General features: G+C 44.0%; 2 protein-coding genes across 2 annotated transcripts; both read right to left on the minus strand.

Moving 5' to 3' along the window:
• Window positions 1-2,319: 2,319 nt before the first annotated feature.
• LOC120380121 (olfactory receptor 6A2-like) lies at window positions 2,320-3,279 on the minus strand. Its single transcript, XM_039497616.1, has one exon. It carries the CDS (start codon window positions 3,274-3,276, stop codon window positions 2,320-2,322), a length of 957 nt encoding a protein of 318 aa, XP_039353550.1. The 5' UTR covers window positions 3,277-3,279.
• A 9,121-nt stretch (window positions 3,280-12,400) lies between these two features.
• LOC120380122 (olfactory receptor 6P1-like) lies at window positions 12,401-13,366 on the minus strand. Its single transcript, XM_039497617.1, has one exon. It carries the CDS (start codon window positions 13,364-13,366, stop codon window positions 12,401-12,403), a length of 966 nt encoding a protein of 321 aa, XP_039353551.1.
• Window positions 13,367-16,642: the final 3,276 nt, after the last annotated feature.

Consider the following 16,642-nt stretch of genomic DNA (forward strand, 5'->3'; position numbering starts at 1 on the left):
AAAGGTCCAGCCAAAATATTCTGACTGGGATTTTCTAAAAAGAGCCCAAGAGGAATAAGGTGGGTGAGGTAATATATTTTATTGGACCAACTTCTGTTGGAGATAGAAACAAGGAGTTGGTCCATTAAAAGCTATTACCTCACTCACCTTTTCTCTCTAATATCCTGGGACTGACATGGCTATAGCAACCCTGCATCCCCAGGAGGAATAGACACTCAACTCTCATTGACTTTCCTACTCTTAGTCCAGTGCCTTATCCTGAAAACCATAATACCTCCATGAAACCTGTCATCTAGACTGATCATAGAGTCTCTCATGTGTCCAGACGGGACTTTTAAATAAATGGAATAATAAGTCCTAATATTAATTAGAGATTGTGATGAAGTGGGGGGGTTCTTAATGATTTGTATGAATATTGTGTGCATGCCTCAGTTTCCCTTATGTGTTGCATGATTAACCAGGCAGTGGGATAACGGTGTTTAATCTTTGCAGAGACCCTTAGAAGATTGGGTCTGACTGTGGTCTAGCTACCAGAACCCCAGACAATGGCCTCATATTTTGTAATTTAGCAACTGATGGCCGGGGAGAGAGGGACAACTTCTACAAGAAGCCAGCCAGGTACGACATATTGGAGAAGAAAAAGAGAGAGAGAGAGGTGGAGGCCAGGTGACAAGTTTTGCCTGGGAAACTGAACAAAGGATGGAGGGACAACTGGACATGACTGGGGGTGGGCTGTTGAAAGTGAATCCATCGTCTGGTTTTGGGGGCTGTAAGGGGGAGCCAGGGGGCTCTGGGTCTACCCAAGATGGGTTTTACTGTAACTTTCTGGCTTTTGTGCTAACAAAGAACTTTCCTACACTGTTTTCCAGACAACTAATAAACCTTCTGTTTTACAGCGCTGGCTGGGAGTCACTGCTGACTGCGGAAGTTGGGATGCATGGCCCCTTTGCGGGGGTGTAAGGCTTCCCCAAATGTCCTATCCAGGTGGACTGCCTGGAGGGAGCCCACAGTATGGAACAGGGGTGCTGAACGCTCCGAGGTCTGTCCCAGGAAGCACTGAAGCCAAGGAGGCTTACCCTAGTGAAAGTGCACCATGTGGGGTTGTCACACTGAAAAGGGTACTGACTGAAACTGATTGAGAGCTGTTCCAGAGCACCAAACCTGTGCACCCATGACAAAGATTAACATTAAAAAAAAATAGTTTACTTAATATATGTATATATGGTTACAGTTTGCCATTTGCTTGTACTTATTCATGTTTCACAAAATAATTCCCATGGGTAATTTGTGGTCTGTAGACAATGTGATAATTTTATATTGACATACGAGATATCATTGGTAGCTTTGATTGATAGTACAGGCCACATGATGTTGCTTGCTACAGCTGGTAGAAAAATGCCAATTATTTTTCACTGGAAATTTTTTTTTAATACTTTCCTGTGAAATTTTGGGGGACTTTGCTCAAGAAGAAAGACCAAAAGCAGGAAATGTTCAATTTTCTAAAATTATTTGCAGTAAAATAACTTATCGGGTAAAATTTTCAATTTTTTTGGAAAAAACTTATTTTTAATTGAAAAACTAGTTTTTTATATTAAAAAAAAATTCCAGTTTCAGATTTTTTGGTTGAAAAAACAGAACATTTAGACCAAAATGTAAAAAAAATCCTTTGTTTTGTTATTTATCATTAATCATGTTTATTATGGTAGCATACACGGATCAACCAAGATCAGGACCCCGTTGTGTTCAGTTCTGCATAAACACAGATTAGCAGACAGTCCCTCGCAATCTAAAGAACACACAAGCAAATCAATCAATAGGATGGCAGCAAACGTCATGTGAGTGCCACCATTTCTTTCTCCCTTGGGTGAGTTTAATTAGGAGGGTATTAGGGAAATGGAAAGACAAGGGAAGGGAGAAGGAACATGTGAACAGAACAGGGAAAATGTCTGGGAGGAAAATATGAGGGGCAGGTGCAGAATGAAGCTGAGGTTAAGAGACTGTGAAATGGTGGGAAGGGAAGAGGGTGTTGGAACAAAGTATGTCGGAATTGTAGGCTAGGGACATGGGAACAATGCATGGGTTGCTGTGTCCCCAGAGAACACAAGGACTTGATGGTGCTACTGCATGCTCAAGTTGAAGTTCTGCTCATATTGATAGGCTTTAATAGATTCTGAGATTTTAAGGCCAGAAGGGCCCATCATGATCATCTAGTTTGACCTGTGACATAACACAGACCAGAGGTTTTTACCCAGTGATCACTGTGTCAAGTTCAATTTTGTTTTTTTACATTTTCTTCCTTCCTGCGCCCTCCATTTCTAACTAAGTGTACTGATGTTTCTGTAGCTGAACTCCTTTGCTGATTAAAGTCTTCTTCAGGGCCTCTTTGACCTCCTTGTTCCTCAGACAGTAGATGATGGGGTTGAAAAGTGGAACAACAATGGCGTATAGAGCAGAAACAATTTTGTTGGTGTTGTGGGATGGAAGGCCCTGGGGCCGGATGTAGATGAAAATGCTGGCAGCATAGAAGATAACGACCACAATGAGGTGTGACACGCAAGTGGAGAATGCTTTCTGGCGGCCCCGTGTGGAGGGGATGTGGAGAATGGTGGAGATGATACAAACATAGGAAAAGATTATTACAGAGAGGGGAATCAGCAAGATAAACAGGGCAGCAACAAAATCTGCCAGTGCTGCCCGGGTCATGTCTGTGCAGGCTAAGTTCAAGAGGGGGGACACGTCACAGAAGAAATGGTTGATGACATTGGGACCACAGTATGTCAGTTGAGATATAAGAAACACCTTCCATGCAGAGATGAAGAAGCCGCAGAGCCAGGACCCAGCTGCCATGCGGATACATAGAGCCTGGCTCACAATGGCCGGGTAACGAAGTGGGTTGCAGATGGCAACATACCGGTCATAGGCCATGACGGCTAGAAGAATGCACTCAGTGTTTCCCAAGCCGAGGAAGAAATAGAGCTGCGTCATACAGCCTATGAAGGAAATACGTTTGCTCCCCGACACGAAGTTGACGATAGTCTTGGGCACAGTGACTGTGACGTACCAGATTTCCAGGAAGGACAGGTTACTCAGGAAGAAGTACATGGGGCAGTGGAGATGACAGTTCACCCGGATCATCATGATGATGATGACATTTTCCAGCACTACTAAGGTGTAGGCAATGAGAAAGCTCATGAAGAAGAGGAGCTGCAGATGAGGAGCTACAGGGAACCCTAGGAGAATGAATTCTGTGTCACTTGTTTGATTTCTCATCTCCATGTCTAACAGCCAGCTCTGTAATAAATAAATATATAATCAGAACAACAACATATTTACTACTAGTGGTTATCAGTATGTTATCTATCGATCAATTGATTTATCCCCTTATACACACATCTATCAACTGATCAACCTATCTGCTGATCTAATTCCATATTTCTTTCTCTGTCCCAATGTCTTTTTACACTTTATTGGCAATCTTTTTCACACTACAGATAATTCTAATGATAATCAGTGAGATTTTCAAAAGTGGTTAAGTGACTTACTATTAAAAATTTCATTGAAATTCAATAGCATTTGTGCTCCTAAATTACCTACGTGAGTTTGACACCTAACCTGCTTAGGTGGTTTTTAAAACCCCACTCGGTGCCTAGCTGCATCTTTAGGTCCCTAAATACCTTTGAGAATCTGGCCCTTATGCATATTTGAAAAGCAAAACTACTACTAATACTGGGTGTCCTTCATACTTATGTCAACACTGGTGAAGAATATGATGAATGATGATGAAACCAGTACACAGGTCATTACTTAAAGATTTGGACTGAAGAAAAGGGATCATCTCTAGGCACTATTGTAGCATAAATATTGTAGCATAAAAACAACAGTGATAATTGTCTATATGTTTGTACAGATCCTATTACAATGGAGACCAGAACGAGCTGAATCTAATAGATACTAAAATTAATATAAAAATCAGATTTGCATCCAGGGAGTGAGGGAGTAAAGGAATGCAAGGAGCCAAAATATTACCTTGCACTGGATACCTGTACCAACCTTCTACTCAGTCATTACTCCGTCAATCAAGTTGCTAGTTGGATTCAATAGGTATGTTTAAATGGCGAAAAAAACAGACAAACCCAAATCTGCAGCAGCAAGTTTCAGAGTTTGGATCTGCAGACACAGGCTCGTGCGATGGTGCAAAAAGCCAGCTGTGCAGGCATTTGGGCTTGGGCTGGACCTCCATTATGTGACATGTACTAAAGAGAGTGGATTGTCTTGCTGTGATCTGTATGACACTTCTTAAATAAATGATCAAAATTCATTTGATTTTATTTGAAGAATCTGAGCTAATTATATTTTGACTGATCTTTTAATTGCATCTCTTAACCAATTTGTACAAAATAAGAAATTTCAGAAAGACCTCTATAAGATATGTGGTGAGGGACAAGTAAGCAACTAGATAGATAGATAGATCTACAGACTGTACAGTCATCATCATCAAAATCTCTATCTCTCCCCTCATTATTCCTTGCACTGTCTAATCTCTATTTTAATGCACTCAGCATCCTAGTAATTAGACATTCTCCTATTGTGTCATCTATGTATACATTTCTAGAATGCTTCCCTTACACCTCCCGGAATGTGATACGTTTTGGAAGGTTTTGTAAGAAGGCTATCAAAGTTGCCAACTTTCCCATAAAGAGTTCCCTTAAACAGGGAAGTATCGAGAAAGAAGACACATTTTAATGAAATACTTTTCATCAGCTCCACGACTCATTCTTTAAAACATTACTCAGTATTCTATGGGAAAACACCATCTGGCTTATAAGGATAACAATGAGAGTAAAAATCGACTTGCCATTAACAGATATGACTCTTCCCAACGGCTTTATGTAGCTTGGAGTGTTTAAAGTGCAGAGAAAATGTAAAGAACTGGCAGTGTTCTTTGCCTCATGATGATGCAGGTGTAGCTAGCACATTATCAGCCCTTCTCCGTCCCATGAAATTTGGTCTGTAAATTATCATTACTCTCCCAACGGAAGCAATCACACAAGATAAACAAATATCATCTCACCCTCCTAGCCATAATGTTCATCAGCCCAGAGAAATCAGCCTCTGATGGCTAGTGTGATCTAGTGGATGAGGTCATGTATTGGAAGACTTATGTCCTACCCTATGTTCTCTCACTGATCTGCTGTGTTACCGTAGCAGTTTGTTTTCCATCTGATCCTTTGTCTGCCTTGTCTATTTAGGTTATATACTCTCCATGACCTCTTGTCCTGTATATACAGCACCTGGCAAATTGTGAGTTGATCTTGCGTGGAGCCTCTAGGTGCTACTTTAGTAATAATGAGGGGGAAAACAGCTTCTGAGAGAAGCAACAAGCAGCAGTTGAAATGAATCCAAGATAAAATAGTGTGATTGTGGGAAGGTGTGTAACGCTTAGGTAGACGGACACGGGGCAGACAAATGGATGCCAGTTGGATAACAGAAGTGCAGATAGACAAATAGATGAGAGAAGTATAGAAAAAGATAAACCAAGGAGGAAGGGTAGATAAATGCTGTAGTTGAAAGGATGGCTCAATGATTAGGTCAGGGATTTTCAGAGGTGATTAAAGGATTTAGGTGCCCAACTCCCATTGAAATTTATGTTCCTTGAAAATCTGACTGTACACAAAGAGATAAGGGAGAGAGAGAGAGAGAGAGAGTGAGAGTGTATCTTGTAGACTTAAGGCAAAATTTTCAAAAATGCATAATGGCCAGATTTTCAAAGGATTTAGATCCCAAAAGCTGGAGATAGGAACCTGTGGCTAGATTCACAAAGGAACTTAGGTGCCTCAAAAATCACTGGGATTCACAAAGACTGAGTTGGGTACCCAGGTTCCCTCTACAATGAATGGGGAGAGAGAAGCATCTCAGAATGGGATCCACAAAAGCCAGTATGCTAGGCAGGGAGCCGTCTAAGCTAGCCAAAGGGAGATGCCAAAGAGAGGGGTGGGTGCTAAACCCTGCACCACTTGGAGAGTGTGGTGTCTTAATCCAGGCTGCAGGGAGGCACCTATCCCTGTTTGAGATTCTCAGCTATGAACCATCTCCTGGAGTTAGGCACCTGTGCCATTTTGCAAGAAGTCAGGATGAGACCAACTCCTGAACAGGGATCTGCTAATTCTCACATGAGGGCCCTAACCTCTGAGTTAGGGGCTATTCTGACATGGGGACCCCAGTCCTTCCTGTGAAAGCTGTTCCACTGTGGATAATTAAAGCATCCTCAGAGAAGGAGGACTGGATCCTTAGTCTCCCACAGCCCAGGAGAATACGCCAAACACCAGGCTACAGAGTTGGTCGCATGCTCGCAGTCTCTCTCGCTTGCTCGCTGGCCCATTGATGAATTATTTAGTCAAAGTGGAACAGTTTCAACAATAGCAATTGGGGAGACTGCACATCAGATTGCCCCTTAGCCCAGTGGTTAGCACACTCATCTGGCAGGTGGCTGAGCCACCAACAAATCCCTTCTCTCCATCAGGAAGAGGTGGGCCTTGAAACAGTGGTCTCCCAGATAAGTGTCAGTTTCAGGGGAACAGCAACTGTAATGTCTCCCCACAAGTGCCCAGTCAGGCCCCACCTGCCACCTGTCTCTGGTCAGGATCCTTGTCTCACTACCTTCTGACCAGAAGACTTTAAAGGTGAACAGCTCCCTGCCTTCCCCTGTGATATCCCCAGTGTGTAGAACTGCCACAGCCAGCGCTTTGTTTTCTCTCCGAGGGCTCTGAATGATGTATTGGCAGTTACCACCCATCTCTTTCTAAGCAAGTACCTTTAATCTGAAGGCGAAAGCATTATGGAGAAACTACAATAAAAACAATAAACAGATTGAAACCCACACAAAACATACCAGGAGTCATCCATCACCCTTATCGGGTCCTAGCAGACCAAAGTCTTTCCAACCCTTCTGCAACCGTTCGGGACCCTGTAGGACAGAAGGTCCTGTCCATTTTCTGGACCAGAAAGAAGGCCCTGAATCAGTTTAAATGCAGCCTTGTTAAAATTAATAGCTTTTTGTTTGGTTTCCTCGTCTCTGGAAATCCAGCTCAAACCATATATGCAATCACCTCTGGTGGTGGCATCTCTCTGGAGGTGTTTACAATGTGCATGATTCTCCTTACCCACGCCCCACTCACCAAAGGACCTTCGGTAACCCATGGAGTAGAACTCAATGTCCATACAATCCCTGCCCCGCCGTGAAACATAAACGTAATGGCATATGTTCCCTCAGAGACATTGCATGTGATTGTAATATCTGTCATGGTGAGCACCTTGGCCACTGGGCTAACATTTATGAGGTGAGACTGCTGCTAGGTGTGGACTTAGGTGTCCTCAGAGCACACCTAGAATGTCAGGGCAAGATAGGGGTGGAGGAAACCTATGTTCTTCCCAGGCCATGTAACACACTGGGCCTCTAGACTCTTGGACATCTACCATGCAGCAATGAGCATGTCCAGAGGCAGAAACATAGGTGCCTGGAAAACTTTTACTGCAAACATTTAGGTGTTGAGTGATGTTAGGCACTTACCGGGTTCAGTGGCAGCTGAGCAGGGGTTTTGTGAATACCAGTGATGCCTAAATCTGGGAATTAGGCACCTAAAGTGGCTGTTAAGAGACTAAGTCCCTTTGTGAATCTAGCCCAAGTGCCTAACTCCCATGATGTTGGGAGTTAGGCAGCTAAATACCTTTATATATCTGGCCCTAGGTGCCTAAATCTATTTCAGTGTTGATTTGGGCCCTCCCTCCCTTTCACTCCTTGAAAATTGCAGTCTTAAGACCTTCGGATGGTGGATTGAGAGATGGATATCCTTCCCAGGACATCACAGCACCAAGGTCATCTACTGATGGATTGTTTTCTGTTTTCTCATTGTGTTTAAATGGCAACATAATGTAGGTGTATGAGGCTCACTTTGGGTCTTAAGGAGTCTGTTGTATTAATTTAAATGGAATAAATGGGCCAAAGGTGTTAACATAACCCAGTCACTGTCCAACATTAAACATGTTAAACAAGGTTTGATATACAGAGACCTCAGCCTGCTCAGTGCCATGGCAAACACACCATTAAAAACCCCTTTGACCTTTTATGAAAGGTACAGGAAAGGAAGAGAAACAGTTAAAGTCTTTGAAATATAATGTATTAAATAAACTTTTCATTGAAACATCATCCCTTGTTCCCTTTCCCTTGATCTGGAGAGAGCTTTTAGAAGGAAAAAAAAAACACCTTGTTTGACAGTCTCCGAGGTGGTATCAAGGATGGCGATAACTGTCCATGGGCTTGCAGCCATGATGGAAAAGCTCATTCCAGTAGCCATTTCCCCTCAAAGCTTCTTTTTTGAAACACCCCAAAAGGGAGTGATGGGTGGAATACCCCATCCCTTCATTGTTTTTTCTACCAGTCATTTCTGACATACCAATTTTGTTTCACGGATTTCCACACTTTTTTTGTTTACCAGGGAGTCTTAAAACAGTCGCTGAGTTTTAACAGGAGGCCTTTTTGTTTGGGCTAATTCAGTTTTTCTGATTCATTATTATACCTTTTCCCATCAACCTTTCCCCATTGTTATTAGAGGTTATTGTGATATCTTATGATCTTTCACATACTTTTTACAGTTGAGCTCACAATTAGGGTAAATTTGTAGGCCTAATTATTACTACAGGTCCCATGTTCAACTCTGAAATGAGCCCAACTTTAAAAGGATGGGATTTTCAAAGGCACTTAAGGGAGTTAGGCACCCAGATGGAATTGGGCACCTAATTTCCTTAAATTCCTTTGCAAAACCCTAGGCAATTGTTATTCTTATGTTTTCCTCCAGAGCATCTGTCAAAGGTGACATTTCCACATTCCTGTAGAGAGAGACAGCACTAGAAACAACTATAAATATTTATGCTGGAACTTTTAAAGTAGTCTATGGAAGACAGGTATCCCACTACCACTGAATTTCAAAGGGTTTCAGCACCTAACTCCCATAGGCACCTTTGAAAATCCCAGTCTTATGTTAAGGTAACAGCCACAATTTTTCATTGTCCAAACACAGAAGGATGTGCAATGTACAAAACCAAGGCAGACCAAGAGGGACAGTCAGGGATGTAAACAATAAGTAGTGGACTTGAGTCAGCTTTCACACACCATGGTGTAAACAAGCAGAAGTGCAGTATGGCCAATGGACTTGATTCTCCTCTCCTTTAAAGAGTTTTAAATCCAGAGTAACACAGTTTTAGTCAAAAGTCCTGATTTCTCCTCTTCTTTACCTGGAGTAACTTAACTGAAGTCAATGGGCCTAATTTTCATTTACTTTTCCAGGCAGGACAACACAACCACAACTTGTAGGTTTGTAGTTTGACATGTGGTGACATTAGTGCTTTTCCATGTGTGTGATATGTAGGTATATTTGTGTTTTGACTTTTGTGGATATTGTTTAGTGTTTGTGGTTGGTGGGCATGTATTTGGGTTGTCTGCATTTCTGCTTGCGCTTTTGTGCATATGTGTGCGCGTGTGCTGGGTTTTGTGAGCTTGCTTTTCATTTTCTTTTTGTTTGTTTGTTTGTTTGATCTGTATGTGTGTTTAGAGTTTGTATTTGGTGTGTTCCTGAGACTTCTGTGTAGCTCAAAGGCTTGTTTCTTTCACCAGCAGAACTTGGTCCAATAAAAGATATGACCCCACCCACCATGTTTCTTTGCATTTAGCTGTGTGTTTTGTTTTTTCTTTTGTTTTGTTTTTATGTTTGTGCTTGGTTTCATTTGGTTCTTTTATTTTGCTTTATGTGTCTTTGTGTGTTTGATTGTGGTTTTGCTTTCTGTTTATATTATATGTTTGCTTTGGTTAAGTTTGTGTTTCTCTCTGGTTTTATGCTTTCTTCTTCTATTGGGGTTTGGAGGATCTTTATGTGCTGGTATTTCGTTGTGTTTGTTTTGTGTGCTGTGTGTTTGGTATGGATGTGTATTCATGTGCTTCTTTGTGCTACCTGCTCTGTTTTTCAACTGGGAAAACATAATAATGTATGCGGCTAATATTTGTTTATTTATATTCTTATTTATTTAGCAAACCTGGAAAAATATGAAGGTGCACATGCAATTTATCATCATCATCATCATCATCATCATCATCATCATCATCATCATCATCGCAAATCCCCAAAAGACGTGGCCTCCTTGAAGATCAAGCACCTCCTAGATCCTTCTCTAGCTATGTCCGTAAGGTGGTGTGGCTGGGTAGTCAGTTCATGTCCATCATTGGCAATGTTATCATGCCTCCAAAGCTTTGGTGACCATGCAATTGTCAGCCATGTAGAAGCATTCCTTAGTAAACATTTTCATAATATTTTTTCTTCCATCCTAACAATATGCAATTTATAGATTCATAAATTCCAAGGCCAGAAGGGACCATTGTGACCCTCTAGTCTGACCTCCTGGATAACACAGGCCAGAGAACTGCATCAAAATAATTCCTAGAGCAGAGTTTTAAAAAAAAAACATTGAAAATTGTCAATAATGGATAATCCACCATGATCCTTGGTAAGTTGTTCCAATGGCTAATTAATCGCATTGTTAAAAATGTACACCTTATTTCCATCCTGACTTTGTCTAGCTTCAATTCCAGCCATTGAATGGTGTTAGACCTGTCTCTGCTAGATGGAAGAGCTCATTAAGTATTTGTTCCCCCTGGAGGTACTTAGAGACTGCAATGAAGTCCCCCTTTAACCTTCTCTTTGTTAAGCTACATCGATTAAGCTATAATATACATACATTTTATAAAGAATCTAAGCTGATGCTGACCAGGATTTTCAAATAGGCCTTGGGTTCTCACCAACCATTGAGTTTCAATGGAATTTAGACATCTGATTCTTTTAGATCCCCTGGGAAATCTCAGGCACTTTGTTAACTGAGTAGAGCTCCACAAACTACCCAGATACCTTGGTTAGCTCCTGGAGATCCTGATCGGAGCTGCCCAGGTAATTAAGAGCCAATAATAGGTGAAATTCACCCATCTGTAGAAGACTAGCCATGAGAGAGACTGAGGGAGGAAGACCCACATTCTTGCCCCTCAGTGCCAAGAGGATACCCCAGCTGCAAGTAAGGTGGGTGACAGCTGCAATGTTGCCTTCTGAGGTCCCCTTTACAAGGTTTGAGCTGGGGTCTACAGCAGACAGCGATTCCAGGCAGGGTTGTATACCATGGGCAGGAGCGGCGCAAGGGTTTCTGGCACCCTAGGCAGAATTCGGGGGACGGCATTTTGTGCGCTCCCCACAGGGCGTGCAGGAGTTTCCGGTTCCGCTCCCATTGTGCTGCTGAAGAAGGACCCTCTGCCGAAATGCCACAGGCGACAGAGGCAGTCATTGAGCTGCTCAATTGCTTGCCACTGTTTTCCGCGACATGTCGGCAGAAGGTCCTTCTTTGGCGGCGTGACAGGAGCGGAACCGGAAGCTCCTGTGCACCCCGTGGGGAGTGCACAAAATGCCGCCCCCTGAATCCTGGCGCCCTAGGCGACCGCCTACGGTTGCCTAATGGAAGCGCCGGCCCTGCGCATGGGACCACTGGGGGAGGCTGTTGTCAGGGTCACAGATCTTTTAGACTGTGTAAGCTACACCAGGGGCTTCTCAGGCATGTCGAGGTACCTTTGGCAGCTTTGAAAATCTCAATTTAACTGGATAAAGGTGCCTCAAAGGCCAACAGATTCCCAGACTGTCAGGCCTATCAATAAGAACAGAAGTACAATGAAAAATGCTGGGCCAGATCCCCCACTGGTGTAAATCAATATAGCTCCATTGACATCAGTGGGGCCAGATCCCCAGCTGGTGTAAATCAGCATCGCTCCATTGGTGTCACTGAGTCCAGATCCTCCACTGGTGTAAATCAGCATCGCTCCATTGGCATAAATGGGACCAGATTCCCCACTGGTGTAAATACGCATAGCTCCATTGGTGTCAATCGGGCCAGATCTCCCACTGGTGTAAATAAGCATAGCTCCATTGGTGTCAATGGGGCCAGATTGCCGTCTGTTGAATTCTGAAATGAGTGGAGCCACACCATAGATTAATAGATGCCCTGGCTCTATAACAAATGTAGATATGGCCCGCTCAATTATTTATTTATTCATTTATTCACCACTGTGGGAGCACTTCAAGGCCACAGCCCAGTTGGGCCCTGTTCTATTATGTGCTGTACAAAGATATAGCACTGTTCCCTTGCAATTGGAAGGTAGAGTCTTTACCAAGTAAAGCTGATGCCTCACAAAGCCAGGACCAATGGGTGAAGAACTATTAGGAGACGAAAGGTAGCTATCGACTCCAGGGGGGTTACCCAACTTCTAATCTATCCCATGGGATCTCCAACAGGAGCCATTAACCGAGCCATCCATTCCCCATTAACCTATCTGAGATCCAAGAACATTATTTTCTGGTTTACTTCTGCCCCTAATAATTTTCCTGAGGGCCTTTTTGACATCCTGGTTCCTCAGGCAGTAAATGATGGGGTTGAAGAAGGGTACTATGACCGTGTAGAGCATGGACACCAACTTATTGGAGTCGAAGGCGTACATGGCCCTGGGCCGGGCGTAGGTGAAGAGGGTGGTGGAGTAGAAGATGATCACCACCACCAGATGGGAGGTGCAGGTGGAGAAGGCTTTCCATCTCCCCTGAGCCGTGGGGATCCGCGCAACGGTGGCCACTATGCAAGCATAAGAGGCCACCACCACAAGAAGTGGCAGTAGGATCATGATCAAGGCCAGGATAAAGTCCACCCTCTCTGCCAATGACATGTCGGTGCAGGCCAGGTTTAGCAGAGGTGAGATGTCACAGAAAAAGTGATTGATGACTGAGCCACAGAAGGTCAAGCGGGAGATGAAGACGACCTTGAGCATGGAGCTGGTGAAGCCACTCACCCATGACCCAGCCACCAAGCAGAAGCAGAGCCCATGGGTCATGATGGCCGAGTAACGCAAGGGGCTACAGATGGCCACATAGCGGTCATAGGCCATGACAGCCAGAAGGACGCACTCGGTGCAGGCCAGAGCAATGAAAAAGTAGAGCTGGGCCATGCATCCCAGGAAGGAAATGTGCTGGCTTCCCCTCAATAAGTCGAGCAGCATCTTAGGCACTGTGACAGTGATGTACCAGATCTCCAGGAAAGAGAGGCTGCTTAGGAAGAAGTACATAGGCTTGTGGAGGGGGTAGCTCACCTGGACCGTCCCAATAATAACCACATTCTCCATGAGCGTCAGCATGTAGATGAGGAGGAAGATGAGAAAGAGCAGGATCTGCACCTCCTTCAGGGCAGTGGGGAACCCCAGGAGGATGAATTCCTGTACACTGCTCTGGTTTTCCTTCTTCATCTCCACATTTGAGAAAAACCTGGAGATACAGTAATAAAACCAATATTCAGCGATTGCCTAGAGCCATAGACTACAAGGCCAGAAGGGTCCTCTGGGATCATCCGATCTGACCTTCTGTATAACACAGGCCAGAGAACTAAAATAATTCATAGAATAAGTGTAGCATGGCACATCATAAAGAAAGGGAAGAATTACAGAGAGGTGCTCTTAGAACCATGCTAACTGTATGTCTACACTGCAGTTAGACCCCCGTGGCTGGCCCGTGCCAGCTGACTCGGGCTAAGAGACTCAGGCAAAGGGGCTGTTTATTTGCAGTGTAGACATTCAGGCAACCCAATCTCTGGGACCCTCCCACCTCACAGGTTCCTAGAGCCCGGGCTCCAGACCAAACCCAAATGTCTACACCGTAATTAAACAGCCCCTTGGCCTGAGCCCTGCAAGCTCAAGTCAGCTGGCATGGGCCAGCCACGTGTTTTTAATTGCAGTGTGTCCATAACCTCTGACTCAGGTAGGCTAGGGTCTCGTCTTGGCTCTGGCTTTGATAGATACCTGCAGGAACAATGGGTTGGGTTTTTAAAGGAATTTAGGCACCCAGCTACCTGGTCCAATATTAATAATAGTCATACTTAGCTCCTTTAAAATAACATTCAGCTAAAGATCTCAAAGAGCATTACAAAGGGAGTTAAAAGCAAGACAAGAAGCTACCAGAGAAGTTGCCCGTTGGGAGCTGTGAATTCAATAGCTTGCTAGCCCATAGAGCATTTTCGACAAAGCATGTTCCAAAGAAGTTAAGTCTAGAGAAGAGAAGGCTGAAGGGAGGAGGGCAAACATGGAAACAGTCTGAATAAAAAGACAGTTCAAAGGGTATTTGATGAGAGTTAGGGCTCTGTGTCTGTCAGGGAGGTCACGGAAGTCACGGATTCTGTGACTTCTGCAGGGGCCAGAGTGGCTGACCCCAGGGCTGCCCAAGCAGCTGGCTCTGGGGCCAGCTACTGAAGTGGCCCCAGGGACAGACACACCAGCTGCTGCTCCGGCCTCTGGGCAGCAGTTCCTGGCTAGCCTGACGGAGCAAACGCAGCCCGCGCCGCCGGGCAGCAGTCCCCAGCCAGCTGACTGGAACGTCCATGGCCGGAGCCCTCCAGCAGCAGCCCCCCCAACACACACCCAGTCCCCCCCCCATTTAAACACAGGTATTTTAGTATAAGTCATGGACAGGTCATGGACCCTGAATTTTTGTTTATTGCCCATGACCTGTCTATGACTTTTACTAAAAATACCCGTGACTAAATCGTAGCCTTAGTTACAGTTTATAAGTACCAGATTTTATAATGGGCTCTTCATTCTAGCAGAGAAAGTTGTAGCATGATCCCGTGGCTGGAAATTGAAGCTAGACACATTCAGACTGGAAATAAGGTGCACATTTTTAATAGTGAGGCTAATTACCCATTGGAACAATTTACTAAGGGTCGTGGTAAATCACTGACAACTTTAAAACCAAGACTTGGTGTTTTTTCTTTGTGTTAAGATCTGCTCTAGTTCAAAGTGGGATAAATTTAGGGAAGTCCGATGCAGGACTTCAGACTAGATGAAAACATTGGTCCCTCATGGCCTTAGAATCTATAATGTGGTGGCTTTAGTCAGTGGCATGAAACCTGACACTCCCTAGACAACTTGGGGTCAGAGGGATCTGATGTCTAGGGGTGGGATGGGGACAAAATAGGAGTTAAGAAACCTGGTTTTACTCCTGGATCAGACAGAGACTTGCTAGATGGTGTAGGGCTATTGTCTATCAGACACCCTCAGGGGTGAACTATCACCCAAGTGGGTTTAGTGCTTTGAGATCTACCAAGTAGCACCACTTAATATAGCAGCCTAAAGCACCATACCAAAATCTGTTAGTGCCTCCTATGAAACGACACAGGAAGCAGCGCATTGCCATCCTGAGCGGCAACTCACCAGGGTCTGGCAGGGAGGGGCTTAATGAGAGGTCCTTAAATATCAGGAATGACAGCTGTTGCTGACTGGAAAATGTAACGTAAGGGAGAATTTTACATACACTGAAAACTGGATTTATTTTTACCCTGAATTAAATATCTTTCTCTGCAGAGCATTTACATAGTATTTTGGGGCCAGATTCTTAGTGGGTGTAAATTACTGTTGTTCCAAATTAGCCCCAAGTCACAAACAGGCGAGAATCTGTCCTTTGATCCATGCACCTCAAAGTGGGCAGATACTCTTAACCCAAATTTAAGACAGGGAAACCGAGGCACAGAGGGAGTGGGGAACTGGCTTGTTTGTGGTCACACATTGAGACAGTCAGTGGAAGAGCCAGGAATACAACCCGAGTGTCCTGACATGACTTAACCACTGCACTGTGCACATTTATAAGAACAGATACGGAGACCAAATCAGTAAATCTTACCCACATGAGTAGTCCTGACTCACATGAGTGACTTCAAATAGGCTTCAGAAAGAAAGAAAGAAAGAAAGAAAGAAAGAAAGTTATGTGAATAAGTGTTGCATGATTCTATCAATTAGTAACTCATTGTTATGACCTCCATGTCCATTTTCTGGACCATTTGTCCATTCAACAATCTTGGAACAAACCCCCGCATCTAAGCAAGCATTCAGTTACTCCTCAGTCTCACATTACAGGCTGAACTCTACACTTGTAAGGGTATTTCGGTGCCCGGCTCCTGTAAAGTCACCCACAACCAGATATTTCTGTATCCCTCTTCCAAACATAGTCTCCTCGTAGCAGAGAGATCTGGATTGAGATTTTCACAGGGGGCTAAGGGAGTTAGGTGCCTAACACCTATTGAATTGCAGCGGAAGCCTTGTGCCTAACTCCCTTAGGCTCCTGTGAAAATCCCAGCCCTGTATATACATTAAGAAGGAACTCACCTCAGAGAGGCAATCTGGATCCTGGCCATTTCGTGTTGCCCATACTCGATAATTCCAAAAGTAGTTGTCTGGCAAAAAGAAAGGAGCTGCCATTGAATGCAGATGCTTTATTTGCAGCCCACCTTAAAGTTATTATCACCTGATGCAGACCTCTGAGAGGTGTATTTGTGTTTGTGGGTGTGAATCCTGCTCCCTACTGGACGAAATTAGACCTGCTTCCAGTGTATGTGTCTTTATATTCTCAGCCCTGCTAATGCACCTCTCAGAAACCACAATCACAATTTTCACCAGAGAGACATGATCGAATGGCATCAACAGGAGACTGGGAATCAGATACCTCTGGGTCCTATGTTGACACTGAATTCCTCTATA

The sequence above is a fragment of the Mauremys reevesii genome, linkage group 13, assembly GCF_016161935.1.
Source record: "Mauremys reevesii isolate NIE-2019 linkage group 13, ASM1616193v1, whole genome shotgun sequence".
Classification (NCBI taxonomy): Eukaryota; Metazoa; Chordata; order Testudines; family Geoemydidae; genus Mauremys; species Mauremys reevesii.

What these genes read in the sequence shown, in the direction of transcription:
- LOC120380121 (XM_039497616.1), bottom strand. Translation starts at nt 3,276, where the DNA reads ATGGAGATGAGAAATCAAACAAGTGACACAGAATTCATTCTCCTAGGG.
- LOC120380122 (XM_039497617.1), bottom strand. Translation starts at nt 13,366, where the DNA reads ATGAAGAAGGAAAACCAGAGCAGTGTACAGGAATTCATCCTCCTGGGG.